The sequence below is a fragment of the Aulonocara sp. 'chitande type north' Nkhata Bay genome, linkage group LG20 (assembly GCF_057382095.1).
Source record: "Aulonocara sp. 'chitande type north' Nkhata Bay isolate Kocher_YH1m ecotype deep benthic linkage group LG20, A_spYH_male_GT1.1, whole genome shotgun sequence".
NCBI lineage: Eukaryota > Metazoa > Chordata > Actinopteri > Cichliformes > Cichlidae > Aulonocara > Aulonocara sp. 'chitande type north' Nkhata Bay.
Window position 1 is genome coordinate 22907772 of NC_141363.1, and position 17356 is coordinate 22925127.

A 17356-nucleotide genomic window follows, 5' to 3' on the forward strand; every position below is an offset into this window, starting at 1 on the left:
CACCAAATACAAATTACTGCAGACCGAATAACAGCTATATTTTGATGAAAGTGCTCCTGACTGAACTGTGATGAAAGCAAATACAAAGACCACAAATCTAACGGTATAATTAAGTAAGGTTTTCTTTATAATAAGACAAATTCTTTACAATCAGATTTCCTGAAAGAAATCCTCAGAGTATCACAAAGTATTGAGATATATGATTAAATCTAATCCCAGTAACATGATATGCATCACGTTGCTATGACACAATATGTAGGTAACAGTTTGACCCATTATGTTCTTTAATAACATGTCCCCTGTAAGTCAGAATTTAGAAGTGAAAGGTGAAAAGTAATCTTCTCTTGAATTCAACCAAATTTCAACCATTGACCTTCTCACATTTACCCCCTTTGGACAGCTTCCTGTTGATTAGTGAGCTAAAGAACATCAGGTGGGACGTCACTATCAAAGTGAAAGCCTCAACGGTTTAACTTTAGGAACCATCTGAGAACGATGCAGAAATAAAGAAGTGACTTTCTAGACTTAAATCGAAGCTTTTTCATTTGGCAGACACACCCTTACATTTTACCTTTTAATAAAACCTCAACATTGTTTAGAAGTTTGACAAAGTTGGCCCTTCTGTAAGTTTTTGTTGGCTGGTAATATGCTTCCGAGGCCTCCTTTTAGTTCTACCAGCTTGTGTATATGTTGTACTGAACAGCAGCAGAATAAAAAGTGACACAGAGGCAGACTATTTAAATTCAAATGCTAAACATTTACCAATAAACACTAAAAGACCTGCGAGTTCAAACCCTGCTACGAGCCTGCTGTACAGTAACTGCCATAATAATAGCACCGGAGCATGGGCTGTTTGTTTTTAAACATCTCATCATGTTTCTACATCAATGAGCTGCATCACCACGGCAACAAATTGACTTCCTGTGGGGACGATGATGAAGGTCTGTGTACAGTCAGCTCTATGATTCACACGCAGACATAAAAAATGCCTTTTTGGGAAATGACTTTTTGTGACAGTAGCTGACAACATGCATAACACGCACACAGAGACACACAGAGAAACACACACACTCTAAATCCCACTGGGATCTAGAGTGTGTGTGTCACGGAGTGTGTCTGTGTGTCACAGTTGTCACACACCCTCGATGATATCAAACCGTCCTCGTCTCTTCGAACACCAAAAAATATTCATGAGCTCACCAGGGGAGTGTTTTTTAATGTGTGTGTGTGTGTATGTGTGTGTGTGTGTGTGTGTGATAACAAAGCCAAACACACAACAAAATAATCCTGAAGCAGAAGAAAGAGACAAAGAAGGAAAAGAAAAACAAAGGAAGGGAGAGGAAATGCATAGAGAAGTGGTAGTCCTCTGAGTGTGTGTGTGTGTAAGTGTGTATTCATATCTTTGTGGGGACCAAAAGGTGAAGTTTACCATACTTGTGGAGACCAAGAGCCCTTATGGGGACCAAAATCTTGGTCCCCACAAGTTTGAAGGCATTTTTGAGACTCAAAATGTGGTTCTAGTGTCCGGGTTACCATAACGTTATAGTTAGGTTTAGGGTAAGGTTAGGGTTAGGCATTTCGTTTTGATGGTTAGAGTTAGTAGCTAGGGAAAACACTATATCAATTAGATGTCTGCACAAGATATGAATACCCGACATGAGTGTTTGTGTGTATGTGGTTCACATTCTTTAGTATTTGAGGTAGTATTGCTGTGTGTCTGTACCCTGTAGTGTACCTGTCCCCAGGACCTCCAGCACTGTTAGGAGTCTCATCAGCCGTTGTTCCCGTTTTCTGTCCCACAGCAGCTCTGACCTGCTTTCTCCTCATAACAAAGAAACTTCTCGTGTTTTTACCACAACACTGTTGTTACCAGCTGAAGCATTTGAATACTTTTCATGTTATTATAAAATGTTTCAGCAAATAATTCTGTCTGTACAAGAAAGTTGTTGTTGTAACAACACGTCACATGGTTAAGGGTGAGCCTCGATCTGTTAGGGGTCTCTTCCTGTTAAAGCGCTTCCTTCCCACTAAGTGTATTCTGCGGGGGTGTCCAGAGTCCACCGATTAGCAGGCGACCCATATGACGTAAGGATATTGCAGACAGTGCGTGTCTTCTCCCTGCTCTCTCCTGCTTTCTTACTGCTGTATTATCATTCTATTATTGCATTTTGCTTTGAAACCTTGATAGTAGCGTTTTGTCCATAGCACATATATTTGTGACTGTATTTGGATGATTTGGTGGAGTGTTATAGTAACAGCAGGGTGTACTTAAAATGCAAATGTACTAATGCACAAATAAAGCAATAGAATTTTACTGAAGCTGAGCAGCTATCAGACCAGACCAGCCCTAACTTTAAGCCTCAGTTTAGCCTTAATGGGTGAATTAGAACACAGTGCACAATCCAGTGCAGCTGATCAAAGTGTACAACAGCCACAGACCGAAACAAACATGGCTCATTTTTGCTGTTAGGTTGGGGATTTAAAGATGGGAGTTGAAGGGATCGACTCGCTTTAAGAGTCAGCTTTGTGATGTGGTCATTAGAGGAACTGCAGCTTTTGGCACGTCCACATCAGCTGTAGTTGGTCTGCAGATGTTCCCCGATTGAGATGCTGTGATAGATGTGAATCCAGAAGCAGCTGTGAGGTTCTCGTGTCCTGGTTGTTCTTCATCGGCGTGTAAAAAGAGCTGGATGATGTCCCTTTGTGGCATGTCACAATGCAGTCATAATGATGCCATCAGGCTACATGTGCCTAACATACAGTGTGCCAAAAACTGGAGGTGGATGGAAGAGGCTGCAGACACTAATGTATTACAGCATTGTGCAGCGTCTTACTTTGTGTTACACTTCAGATGCTTTTACTGAATACTTGCATGGATCCTGTCAGTGCTGCAGACACAGTGCATAGATTCAGGCACCACAGATCATGTGACGAGCCTCTGCATTATATGATGCTGAACATGTGATGCTCTGCGAGGCCGTTGATGCATCAGCATGAAATTTTTCCTACTCTGGAATGTTGCCTGAAGGTAAAGAGGGAGGAAGACGGCGGTCTGAATCTCCTCCACTGGAATGTAAGCGGGAAGGTGTGGCTGGCTCATTTCTGCTTTCTTATGAGGTAGAAAGCGGGAGCCAAAGGTTGTGCTGAGACCGGGTTCAGGATGGACCCTGATGTGCTGAGGGTATTCTGCAGCTGCCTGGCTCTGAGGCTCCTCAGCAGACTGAAACTAGGACGAATACAAACACAGAGGGAGGGGAGTCGCCGAGAGGGAAGGACAGGAAATGAACAAAGACAAGAAATTTAACTGCACACAGTAACACACTCACAGCTGTGTATGCGTCTGATTCTGTCGTCTCTTTGAAGAGTGAGTGTGAGAGTCAGCACCAAACCACAGAGATAATATGGGGGTGGAGGTGTGTGTGTGTGTGCGTGTGTGTGCGCCTGAGGTAAGGCAGCCTGTAATCATCACCTCACTGTGTTGAAAGCAGGCTGTCCTTCATTTACATACAGAGAGAGAGAGGAGGGAAGCGGAGAAAAGAAGGGGGGCGAGCGAGGCGAGGAGAGGAGAGGACCCATGAGAAAATTAAAAAAAGAGAGAAAGAGAGAAGGGAGAGAGGGGAGGGAGGGCAGGAACAAAAGACTAGTGAAGTACAAACTGCTGCGATTAGCAAAGTAAACTGCTGCGTGTTTCACTGCAGACACACCTGCAGCATCGTCCCCGTTGCCACGGTTACTAGCACAATAAAACACCTGGAGCTGCGATGCAGAAACAGAGGTTAATCTGCTCACCTGGCGGTCAATCAGAGAGCAGGACCTGTTCTTCATGGCTGTTTAATTCTGAACGCTAGACAAAGTTCCAGGTCGCAGAGGAAGTCCTAGCGGTCCTGGAGGAGGTCTCAAGGCTTTTGGAGAAGTGACGGTGGTCCTTGAGGAAGCAGGAGTAGGGTTCAGAAGTAATGGAAGATGTTTCAGGTGCCTTTTAGTGCAGCTAATTCCTCGGGTCTGTCCTTGGAAAGGACTCGGGTCACAAAAGAAGTTTCGGGGGACCTGGAGGATGTGAAAATGGCCCCTGGGGTGATTCCAAAGGAGCATGAAAAGTTTCCAGGGGTTGTCGAAGAAATTGTCAGGCCTTTTAAGGAGGTTAAATAAGCCTGTAAAAATGTTCCTCGAGCCCCTGAGGAGGCATGAAGGTTACTGGAATAGTTTCTGGGGATCCTTCAAGGGGGTTTGGTCAGCCTGGAAGGGAAAACGATTCTCCTCGGTCATGTTTCAGTTCTTGTGTTTTTGCCTGCATGTTTCAGGGCTTCTCTGACCTTTTTTAATAATACCCCCAGTTTTGAAATAAGTTTTCAGACAACTGTCCTCTGAGCAGTTACTTTGTAACAATCATCAGTAATAAACAGTAAAGTGAGAGTTAATTAACCTGTAGTTATAGTCAAGTCAGCTTTATTATCACGTACAGCACATTTAAAATACACGAAGTGTTGACCTGAAGGCCACTTCAGGACACTTCAGATAGTTTTTCAGGTATATTGGTAGGTTGCTGTGTCCTCTAATGTCACTTTCACTCACTACACGGTCAGATTTAGGCTGCAGAACTGCTTGAGTAGGTTTAAAATTCACATTGTTAGCCCTGCACATGAAAAACTGATGCCCCGGAGTGCTTAACAGGTTAAAATGGGATAGCAAGGAATTCAGCCCAAGTATCACATGACCCATTACTAACGGACACAGTCATGAGCAAATACATAATACAGTTTTTAACAGTTTCTATATGTTAAATTAAATTATTAATATTTTAACAGCTTTAATACAATACATAAGACATTATACTAAACAGCTTACTTAAATTGAACCATATAAAGTGTTACCAAACTATCATTAAATAATAAAGTTTTACCTAAAAATAAATATGAATAACATATCTGTGGTAATTGTGTAATGTCAACAGGATTTTTGGGAAAGTTGCCTTTAAATCTAGCGAGAAACTCGGGCGTCTGCTTCACTGTGGATCTTTGTCTGTCTCGATGGCCGGGAGCAACTGCCTTGATCAAACTCTTTTTCCAGGCACAGTCTGTTTCCTGGCTTTGTTTTGATCAGAGTCATTAGGAAACTGAGGCATCACACAAATATGTAAATCACGCCTCACTTTTCAGCTGTATAGCTGTTTCATTTAAACCCTGAACACATTTTTGGAGTTTTGGCTGTCATTAAATTCAGATGCTGGCTTTCTGCTCACAGTGAACACGAAGGCGTTTGTTGCTTTCTCCTTCTGTGAGCTCTTACAGCAGCTGACAGGTTACGACAGCTAATGATTGCATTGAAAAGAGAAGCGTTGAAGATAAAACGTGGTCTCTCAAACGCACTTTTTTTTGTTTAGCTAATTATGGTTTAATTATTTTGAGCTTGTCTGTCTCATTCAGAGGGTCCTCTCCTCCTGAATAATTCCACCGGACTAAAATTACAGTTAATGTGCCACCTCATGACAGAGATGGGACCAATGGGGGAATGCAACTTGGTACATCTACTCGAGTACTTTACTGAAATATAGTTTACTGTAATATATTATAGCTGTAAATGTACTCCACATCCCTGATTTGATTTTAGTTATTATTTAGTTATTATTACACTGGGACATATTACTATAGACAGCATTATATTATAGATGTTTTTGTGAAATCTAATTTTTTATAGTATTTTAAGACAATACACCAGTTTTTACAGTGTATTTATCTATGATGAGCTATTCTGGTTTCCTGCAGTCACCCCTGCCTCGTTCTCTGACCCTGCTCGCCCTCCTGTTTAAATAATCCTGAAAACATGATGAGTATAATAAGAGCAACATGAAAATTAACATAGAAATTTCAATTCAAGGGTTAACCAACTAGTCATAAACTATGCATTTTATTTTCATGTACTTTCTTCTTCTGTGCTTTGACCGAGCATCCACGCTCGCCTGGCATGTGGAGGCTTCTGTAAATGCAGCTGAGTTGAGACTGAAAACCGAGCCTTTCACGGAAACTTTGACTTTTGGAAACGGCGATGCAGGCGCACGTGTTTGCTGGGGCGCTAAGTGTTCCACTCTGATTTGTGACACTCTTATCATATGATGCTTTTTGAGAAGATAACAAAGACATCAGCCTTGACTAACACGCAGGATGAATAACAGGCGTTGCTGACCTTGATGTCTGGCACCAGCTGTTGCCATTCAACTTTGCCTTTTATCATTCTGCTTCTGCATCTGTGCTTAGGAGACGTGGCTCGGTGTACGCGATATGTTCTTAGGCGCGTTAGTATGGACGGAGACTGGCTTTATTTTAAAAAGGTATCATGGACGTGTCCGTAGCACTTTCCCATGCCTGAGCTTTCTTAAGCTGCAGTGTGCAGAGCTCTCAGGGTCAACAGAGAGACAGATAGACAGGCTGACAGAAGCTGATCTGAATTCAGCAGATCAAACATGAATTTATTTTCTCTCTGAGTCTTTTTCCTCATTTTTTACTTTAACGCTCCGTCGCCTCCAGCGCTCTCTCTCGCCTTCTTCTGTCCTTCTTATAACCTCTCTCTCTTTTTCTTTCTTCCAACTTTAACTCTCCCTCTCATTTTACTTTCTGACAGCCTACAACTCTCTCTCTCTCTCTCTCCTCAGCAGCATGAATTATAGATGAAGCCCCCCTCCCCACCCATCAGGCTGAAGGAGGAAGTGATTAGCATACAGACTGACTGTGTGTGAGGATGATCAGTATTACCATGGAAATGTTGAAGCATGTGTGCCTCTTGCTGTGTGTGTTCGGCACCGTGTGTTTGTGTGTCCCGAGGCCTCACTGGCTGTTTCCCAGCATGCACTGGGGGGGAAGTTAAACAGCGAGTTTCAGTCTGTACCAACACGCAGCAGGAGGGAGGGTAGAGCGAGCACGAGTTAACCAGGAGAGAGAGAGATGAATAGTGTTTTGTATCAGAGGAACACACTCTGTAAAACATATCAGAGGCTCTTATTAATTTTACTGGGGCAGAAAATCTTGTTTTCCTGAGAGATATGAAGCCAAACTGATCGTGTAAAGTCCTCTTGAAGCTTTGGACCGAACTGAAGTTGGCTGAAAGCTACACGGGCTAGCCGAACTCAGATTAGCCTCTTCTGTCCTTGCTGGTTTGAAGCCTTCACTTTTTCTTCATCAGCCCAGCTGCACAGAGATTTTTTAAATTCATTTTCTTTTAAAAAACTGTTACACTCAGTAGTCTGCTTTTATTTATCTACTCCAACTTCAGCTTTTATCTGACCAGCTCACCTAGGCTCAAATCAGCTGTCACATCCAGTTCCTATTCTTCATGGCAGGACGGCACCGGGATGTGCATATCAGCCGATATGAGCCCTGCTGACTGATATCTGCCCGTCACACTCAGGGTAGATCATGCCATTTTAAGCGACTGCCCCCTGTTGGAAAATGAGTTTGCATCAAGGACACTGCATTTGGTTGGTTTTAATTCTTATCTTTGAGAACAGTGATCTCCAAATGGTGTGCCTTGAGGCAAGTGCAGGTGTACCTTTGCGGTCTGAGATGGTCTTTGACCCATCGTTTTTTGTATTTGGACTCATAAGGTCTTATGTTTAGTTTGATTCCTAGTATATATATCCCCAGTTACAGGTATTGTTTGTTTTTGTACTCAGTTTTGTCTCTTTAGGTCTATATTTACAGTTGTCCGCCTCCCGCATGTTCCCTAGTACCCTGTCTAGCCTTCGTCTCCGTGTTAGCTGTTCCTGTAATGTTATTTCCTGTTTTATTTTGGTAGCCTTTGTCTCTGTATTTAGTATTCAGTTTTACTTTCCCAGCCTCGTTACCTCGGTCGTGTGTTCCCTACAGCTATGTTCACCTTACCTGAGTGTCTCTGTGTATTTGTAAAATGTGTCTGTGTAGCTGTGGGATGGTTATAAGACTGTGGCACATCAAAGGCCCCGCTTGACATTGAGGTGTTTCTTATACAGGAGCACCGATTACAACCACAACTAACCACCTTTGCACAGGACCTAAAACCAAATGAAAGAGAGAGAGAGAAAAAACCTTGTCAGTTGACAGATAAAGCCACCTCTTTTATGGCTTACTATGAGTGAATAACTTGACTTATACTCACATGGTGCCAAGCAAATGGCACCAAGTATCAGTGATGGAAACATGGCCCACTGCTATAAAGCACTGGGTATGAACCAGATTCAGTGAGACTGTTTGTGTGATTGAATTAAGGTATCTGATAAAGGGATGAAGGAGAAGCTGTCAAACGTGTCTTAAAATGGCCTTGAAGTTCACATTGTAGTTTGTCCTTTGGTGGGCAGAAAAAGCATTAAAGCTGCTGTGTTTAAGCTGCTGTTCACACTAACCGTGGTGTACCGCAAGGTTCAATTCTAGGTCCTATTTTTATTTAATTTCGATTTCATTTCCATTCAGCTAAATCTTAAATCTTTTTTCTTCGCTACTCTCACAACATACAGATATGTGGACTAAAATGTTTTCAGTCTCATATCCACAGGTGTATAAAGTCAAGCACCAAGCCATGCCGATTGCCTTTACAATGAGTCACTATTAACAGGTCACTGAACTCGAACGTAGAAAGTGTTTAAGAAGCACAGCAATTCAGCAGAAAAGTTAAAGAGTGTTGTTACCAAGTGCTGAGCTGCACAAAAACTACACACCAGGAGCTTCATGGCTGGGTTTCTGTGGTGATGAGGTGTAATGTGTAGGTGACCCAGTAGGTTTGTCCATGCAGTGTACCTTCCCATGAGTTTCGGTGACCTTAAGAGCCTAATTGCTGTTTCCCACCATGTTAGTCTTTTTTTTTTCCAACTCTTTTTTTTTTTTTTTTTGTTTTTTTGCCTGTCCCGTTTGGCTCTTTTGCCATCAGAATTGTTGTCTAAAGGCAAAGAAAGATGCCCAACGGATTTACTTTACCAAATTGACCATCCCAGCCTTGCCGTAATGGTCCATTTGATTCACCTTTTATTGTTCATTTTATTTTCACTTACTGAATATGGGACAGACTTGACTGGGGTAAAGAAGGGGAGAAAGAAAGAGGGAAAGAGAAACAGCTGAGAAGAGGGACGGGGGAGAAGGGCAAAAGACAAAAACCAACAGAATGAGCAGAAAAAAAAAGAAGAAAAAAAATGCATCTATCGATCACCTGGATCACCTGCTGAGAAAGAAAAAAGAAAACAAGCAGAAGAGAACAAGAGTAATAGAATAAACAACATCACAATGACATATGGGAATATGACAGTAAATACTAAATGTTAAACATTATTGTGCAGCACATAAGATCAACAGAACACAGTGTGCTTTGAGGTAGGAGCCAAAAAGGGTGTAGTTTGTGGGTGTGATCACCCGTGTGTACACCTGTGAGCATGGACGCGCTTGTTTTTTGTTTTTTAAAAAGGTTCCTTCATGTAATAATCTGCTAGAGGGTGTGGGGGGGGGGGGGGGGGAGCCACAGCCCCGTCCTCCAGGGCATGAAGCAGGTATGGAGGAGATCAAAACTCCAGACATCCAGAGGCCCCCAGAACACAAGAGACCAAGGAAGACCAACAGAGGGGCAGCTGCGCCACTGTCCCAGAAAGAGCTGAGGAGAGTCCCAGATGAGGGCTCACTCAGCAGCCGCGGAGCAGAAGCCAGGGGGAGTTTTAGTGACGCGCCCGTGAGCTCCGCCGGCAGCCAGCCGTGCCTGAGTGACCGAGCCCCAGGCCGAGAGGCCGGGGGCACCCCACCTCCGAAGTGGCCCGAGCGAGCCCCAGGCTCCAGGCCCCGATAAGCGGCCGCCAAGGAGTGAGCCGGTGTGTACCTGGACGCCCACCCCCGGACACAAAGAACCACCAACGCACCGATGTCTGAGGGAGTCCGCCACTGGCAGGGGAAGTGGTGGTAGGGGGAGATAGGCCTCCAAACCTTGGAGGGCCTGAGATGTCCCCAGAGAGGTGGCGCCTGACACCCAACCTGACATATAGACACAGACATACAGGCCCACACAGATACAAACATCCATTCCCACCCTCATGCTCTCATATGCACTTACTCCACACTCAACCAACGTGGAGACAGACATAAAGAGACGCTGTACACACGATCACACTCCCCAAGCGTACTCTACAAACCGGGTCTAGGTACCCTTGCCCCTGGAGGGGGGAACTGCACCCAGACCCAGGTGGTGTTACCCTTTTCCCTGCGGTGGGGGGAGGCAGACCGCCCCGACTCCGCAGCAGCAGGGAGGCCCCACACTCCAGACCGCAGTCGGACGGCCAACTCCTCCTCCTAGCCCCCCCGCTCCAGCAGGCCGCAGAGAACGGGGGTGGGAGAAGACTCCAAACCTCCCTCCACCCGCTCATTGTAGTGTTGATGCATGTGTGTTCTAAGGTGCATTTAAAACCCAGGAGGGCATGGAGCTACCTGCCAGAGAGCAGCAGGTAAGCGCATGGTCCCTCCTGCTAGCCCTCAATGTCTACGTGTGTTTAACATTGAGAGGTGGGCAACAATGCCAGGGGTGAGGTGTACACCCTGATGGTAATTTGGACTCCGTGTATCGTGCCCACCCCCAAGATCCTATATGTATGTGTAATGAGAGTGTGAGTAATGTGAATGTCTAAGTTGTGGGATAAAATTGAGGCAGAGGCAGCCAGAAGGGGACGGGGGGTGGCCTCCTCTGCACCCTGGTGACATACCCCTACTCCAAGGTCCTGCATGTGTGGGTGGTTGTGGTGGAGCGGGAAGAGGGAGGCAGCTGGAGATGGGGAGGGAAGGAAGGGAGGGGCAAGTGACCCCTCCCTGGGGCCAGCTCCCCCACTGACCCCAGCTTTACTCAACTTTACCCGCGCCCCGTGACCATTACCCTGACCCTGGTCCACATAAGTGAAGCCCATTGCCAGGATCTTGTGAGCACAAGTTGATTCAGCTTTGAGGCACACATCAAAGAAGCCGCCTGGTCTTGTTTCAATTAAATCACAGCTTTCACTGTCATACCTGGAAAAAGTCATCCCCATGTTTGTTTTCTCCAGGCTTGGCTACTGCAACTCTGTCCACACTCGTATAAACACAAAGTTACTCTCTCGCCTCTGGCTCATTCAAAATGCAACAGCTGGGGTTTTATTGGTTTTGGTGGACTGCAGAGCTTCACCCCAGTCCTGACTTCTGTGCTTTGACTATCTGTAAGCTTATAGAGTCAACTTGTAAGATTTTGCTGATCCCTTTAAAAGTACATCTGAGTCTGAGCCTGAGATACATACCAGATATGTCGATCCTCCTGGGTGGTGACTGTGCTTTTGCTATCAGGGCCCTCGATTTTAGAACAACCTGCCTGAGGAGATACGACTGATGAAATCAGTAACCTCCTCCTTTAAACAACTTCTTAATTCATGTTTCATAGACCTTCTTTTATGTGATGTCATCACATGTGATGTATTAACAATACTGTTAATCAATGTTAATCGGGGCTTAATGTTTGGCTTTCTGTTTGAAATCACCCTCTGAGTGTTATATGTATATGTATATACTAGGATGCAGATTTTTATTTTGAAAATTGCAAACAGTACTGACCCAGAATTTCACAATCGGTGCACGCCTGGTGTGTCGTCTCCCTCAGGCTCCAGCTGGATTAAGAGGAAAAATCCTGATGATTTATTTTTTGGTTTGGAGGTCCCAGGCTCTAATCAGAGGCACGCCACAGCACAGTAAAACCCACAGTTTGTGGTATTTTCTGAGACTACAGATGTAAATGAGTTTTTCTTCCTCTGATTTGCATGAAGCTGAATCAGATCTGATGTGTGACTGTTTTGACGTGTCGAGAAAGCAAGAGAAAGTCCTCTTTGTTGCCGAACTGGGAATATTGTTAAAAAGAGGATATGCGCTGGCTGTTTGTGTGGAAATGTGAGTTAAAGATCTGTTTTGCTGTCGAGAAAAAGACGACTGATTGAAAGTGTTCAGAGGAAATTCTGAGGCTTGTGGTAAAACCTTTGACCACATTAGTGCTCAAGATTAATCTGACTGACCTTTGTTAAAAAAAGGAGATTAAAAACCATTTTATTGGGAGTTTGATGATCAAATGTCATAACTGTGAGTTTATGTCATGGATAGAATTTGGCTTTTCTAACTGCTGCGGTTTGATTTAGACCTGATGGTTGTTTGAAAGACTGGATATTTGCCAGGATTATTTGATGTTGTCTTTAAGCAAAAAATATACAGATTTGCAAAAATGTTTCCAAACAGTTCCTCCTGCGCATGGTTCTGCTCGAGTTTTGGGAGTTTTTTTGGCCCCACTATCTGAAAATACCAGTCAAAGAAAACCCCTGGGCTTCTCTTTATAAGGTAAAAATGAAAATCAAAACAGATTATATCTGAACTGAAAATGTTTACACATTATTACACCGATGGACAAGCTAAGCTGTTTGTGTGCATTCTCTCCATATTTTGAGTATCTAAACAGGCGTGTTTTCCAACACATACTGGATAGAACCATGTGGCAACCACTTGGGACAGAGATATGAAGTCCAAGTAGAAGCGCCAAAAACTGTAGTGCAAATGGCCTCTTGAGGCTGGCTCAAAAAGCGAGTCAGCCCCCATAGACTCCTGTGTTAAAATGCCCAGATTTACAGTACAAATAAACCTGCTTTATCCCTTCATAATGACACACACACACACACACACACACACACACACACACACACACACACACACACACACACACACACACACACACACACACTCGTTTTCATATCTTAGTGAGGACATCTCATTGACATAGTGCTTTCCCTAGCTCCTTACCCTAACCCTAACCATCAATAATGAATGCCTAACCCTAACCCTCAGCCTAAACCTAACCATAACCTAATTGTAACCCTGACACTAAAACCACATTTTGAGCCTCAAAAATGCCGTCAAACTCCTGGGGATGGACATTTTTGTCCCCATAACTGACTGTTGGTCCCCACAAGTATAGTAGTTTCTGTCCTCACAAAGATGTCTAAACATGTACACACATACATGCATAAGCTAAGCATAAATGACACTATTAGAGTCATTTAATGTAATTATCTTATAAACGATATGACTAATATGAAAAGTTAAAATTGTATCACAGCCATGGAGCCAAATTCCTGCAAATTTGGCAGAGATGCATAATTCAGTGCCAGCTGATGTCGCCTGAAACCCCTCTGTACATCCTGTTGGTAAATCTTATACATAACATTATATTTAAGCTGTTCAACATAGGGTTACTGGTACCTCTGCATGCCACTTTGCAACCTCACCTCCACCCCCAGCTTGTTTCAGGCCATTCATGCTATCTTTGACTTTATCAATAACACAGCCATTGTAATAATACATGCTCTGCTCTGTGAGTAGGTGGTGCTACTCTCACTGCCTTCTGGCTTTCCATTTAAAGCCACACAACCAATTAGAGATGACTACAGATGAAATAACAAAAGTATCATCAGCACTAATTAGCAGGTTTTGTGTTAGTGCCAGTCACCCCTGCAGTCTACGAAGGCTGATAACGTAGTACTCCACCCTCATCAGTATATGGTTACTTCTGCCTTCCACAAAACAAACCCCATAACAGCTAACTAATTGCTGACCGTGTCTGTTGTAGGCGGCCTGTGAATAAAACTGTTTGGAGGTTCAGCATTGGAAGAACACTTTTTGTGCTGCTTGAAATTTCATCTTTAAATAGTGAATCTTTCTCCTCGTTTCGGCTGTATAGTAAATCAGCTTGTTTCAGGTGAAGTGAAGGCGGAGGCTGTTTGTAGCAGTAGTGGGAGAGCTGGAGGAAAGATCGTGGATTTATCCTCAGGAGAAGAGGAATGAGGTCTGAGGAATATTTTACACTTTGACAGAGTGATGCAACCTGAAGACACAGAAGGACCCGCAAGATTGAAACCAGTTTGACACCAGTTTAAAACTCCACTCTGTCATAAAAACCAAACAACCCACCAGAGGTTTGAGTCGTTTCACAGCGTTGCCGTGGATACCGGTTTGTTGCCATGGTGATGTTACTACAGGCAACTACAGTTTGACCGCCAGATGAAAAGTGTGAAGCAGCAAAAATATTTTATTAATAACTTCAGAGAGAGAAAGAGAAACGGTGCAGCGAGTCTGCAGGGCTGAGCCTCACCTGCTCAGGTGTATTTTACATATTTAAGATTTTTTTTTTCTTTTTGGGGTATGAAATAGATCCGTGTTTCTCCACCTTAATCTGAGACAGTCATGGTTCAGTTCTGCTCTGAAACTCGGGCGAGGTTTTCTGCTGCAGGGGAGAAAGTGGAAATAAGATGCAATCACAGCTTTGAGTTTTGTATTCAGACAGACCGCTGACTTTCTGTGGGCGGACGGTGAAGCCAAGAAGACATTCTTTAGTGGATTTCAAATTTTACAGTGAAGTTCAGATCTGGGGTCAGTTTCTGCACAATTCAAAAATCTACAATATTGTCTTGTTTCAGTTTCTCGGAGGGTTTATTTCATTTCCTTTTTCCACCAGATCGCCCTGTAAAGGGAATATCTTTAGGGTTTGGACAGATAAAACAAGAAAAACAAGTTTTGTCTGTTTTTGACCAGCGGGCAGTGAGATTAACTGCAAGTGGGCCTGCTGACCTGTGAATAATCATAAGCAGCTGCTTTTCACAAGTTTTAATTCTCCTGAACTTTAATCTGTTTCAGGTAAAGAGGAGCTGCCATGTTGGCCTCCTCCATCCCCCCGTCACTCCTCCTCTTCCTCCACATCCTCTCCCCTTTCTCCCAACCTGTGGATGCCTCGAAACATGTGGAGTTGAAGGGCGCCCCCCTGTCGCACCTGCTCCTGGATCCTGGAGCGGGACATATTTATGTGGGCGGGGTCAATAATCTGTACCAGCTGACCACTGGCCTCGAGGTGTTGTTGCACGTAAAGACCGGCCCTTACCGGGACTCCCCAGAGTGCCTCCCACCAATCGTGCTCCAGGAATGCCCATCAGCCAAGGACACCGACAACTACAACAAACTGCTGCTGATGGAGACGGGGCAGGGGGTGGAGCCAGGGAGTCTGATAGTCTGTGGATCACTGTTCCAGGGAATCTGTGAAAAGAGGTACGTCAGTTTACTGTGCTAGTTTTCCTCACTGTGTTCCCAGAGTTTATCCAAATACATTTTTCTCACACTGTATCTGTTCTTTGCATGTATCAACGGTGACTGATGTCTGGATTAGCCAAAACACGTATGAAGAATGACTTTTCTGTCCTGTCTTTCTCTGCAGGAATCTGTCCAATATTTCTCAGCTCATCTATCAGACGTCCAATCCCGTTGACACTCAGTACGTCGCAGCCAACGCTCCAGGTGTCTCCACTGTTGCCGTGGTAATAACCACGAAAAATAAGCAGGAAGGGGGTGGGGATGGTGACGTGCTGCGCCTGATGCTGGTTGGTCGAAGCTACACTAGCAAAGGCCCTGGTGACATCCCACCAATCACGACACGGCGGCTGTTTCCAGTGGTTCCACCCCGCAGAGCGTTCTCTCAGGAGGAGGAGCTTGGAAAACTTGTTGTAGGAAGTTACTCCGATTACAACAACCACTTTGTGAAGGCTGTTGTCCATGGCAACCATGTCTACTTCCTGTTCTCACGGCGGCACAAGAAGGAGTACCGGACTTATGCCTCTAGGCTCTGCATCTCTGATCGTAGCTTCTACTCGTACGTTGAGGTGCCGCTGCTGTGCCAGGGTGGGTATAACCTGGCACAAGGTGCATGGTTAGGCAACCACTCAGGTGAACCTCACCTGTTTGTCGTCATGGCAGCGGGGCAGGCGTCCACGCCCGTAGCAACAAATCGTTCAGCTCTCTGCGTTTATGGCATGGCGGAGTTAGACACAATGTTGCGGAGAGCACAGGAAGTGTGTTACACAGAGGGAGGACAAGGCAGCGGTGGAAAGGAGGAGGCCTACATCGAGTACGGCGTGTCATCAAAATGTCTCAAACTGCCGAAGGTAAACTCACAAACACCTGAGCAGTGTTGGGGTGATTAACAAAGTAATCTATGAATTTGTCCCCAGAGAAAGTACTCATTACGTTACTTTCTTGCTACTCTGTAACGTGACCTGAAACACAATGTAAACCTGAGGCTATGTAAGAACACAAAGCCGACATAACAAAGTTTGAAACCAGCTCAATGAAACTTCAAAGTCATCGCCACGATGATTTTGCTGTAGAAACATGAACAGAAGTGGAGGCTGCGTCACTTAATCGCTGCCTTTGTTACCTGTTGAAGCTCAGGCTCTGGATGCAGGCCTGGGGTCAGCATACGCTCAACTTTAACATCACACTGCCTTCTTCGTTAGCTCTGTATTAGCATGCTGTCCGTGCAGATGCTCACAAAGAGTCGATGTTAGCGGTATAACACTGTCATTTTTTGTCCTGGACACAGTTTGCACTTTATATAATCATGCTCTTGTAATAAAAGCGATTTCCATATCACCACTCAACAAATGTTGTTGACCACTAAACCATTTCCCTCCTCCTTGTACACAATCAAAACGAGGTGTTTGTTTTTTGCGTAGGGGTGCAGAAGAAAAAGTGAATGTTTTTTTCTTTCTATCTGCTCAGTGTGCACAGAACTAAAGAACCTTTGTAATGTAAGTAATGACATAATTGCAACTGTAGTGTAACTACTGAATTTTGTACAGTAACTCATTACATTACTGCATGACTGAAAAATATAATGTGGTACCAGTAACATGTTGCACCCAGCATTGGCACTGGGGGTGGCTGTAGCTCAGGAGGTAGAGCAGGTCATCTACTAATCAGAAGGTTGGTGGTGTTCATACCAAATATCCTTGGGCAAGATACTAAATCGATACTCTTCGATGCATCCGTCGGAGAATGAATGCTGGATAGAAAGCACTAATGTAGATTTAACACTTACCATTACTGGCTGTGAGTAACCTCCTTACCTGGAACACTCACTAGCTTGGTGCACATAATACATGCATAATGTATTTTGATTTTGCAAATCATTATTATTCTTTTTTTTTTAGATTGGGGGGTGGGAGGTAGCCCCTCCTAAAGCGAATGAAAGCTGTGGTTTCAGTTTTCTATGCAATAACTTTGTGGTAGGCTGTTCAAGTTTTTTGGCAATAGAGTTGTGATAATATCAGTTCTACGTTGAAAATATATATGAATGGACTGATGCCAAAGCTTCAGTTCAGACCACAAAGTCAAGCTTATTTGTAATCAGCTGATTTTTACCGTTCGACATGTCCAACTGGTAAATCTCATATAGGACATGCTTTTAAGCTGCTTTTCCCCACCCAATGGTTGCTCTGATCTGCAAGTCACTTTGCAACCCACCTCCACCCCAAGTCCTTAATTTC

At 44.2% G+C, this 17356-nt stretch overlaps 1 protein-coding gene across 2 annotated transcripts in view; it reads left to right on the forward strand.

The window, feature by feature from the left end:
* The window catches only part of plxnb3 (plexin B3), a 96208-nt gene that overhangs the window by 52458 nt on the left and 26394 nt on the right, over positions 1-17356 (forward strand). For both annotated transcript variants that reach the window (XM_086278846.1, XM_086278847.1), the window contains 2 exons: positions 14679-15083; positions 15250-15973. In XM_086278846.1, the coding sequence (XP_086134972.1) occupies positions 14695-15083; positions 15250-15973 (1113 nt within the window). In that variant the 5' untranslated portion in view covers positions 14679-14694. The remainder of the gene's footprint in view (positions 1-14678; positions 15084-15249; positions 15974-17356) is intronic.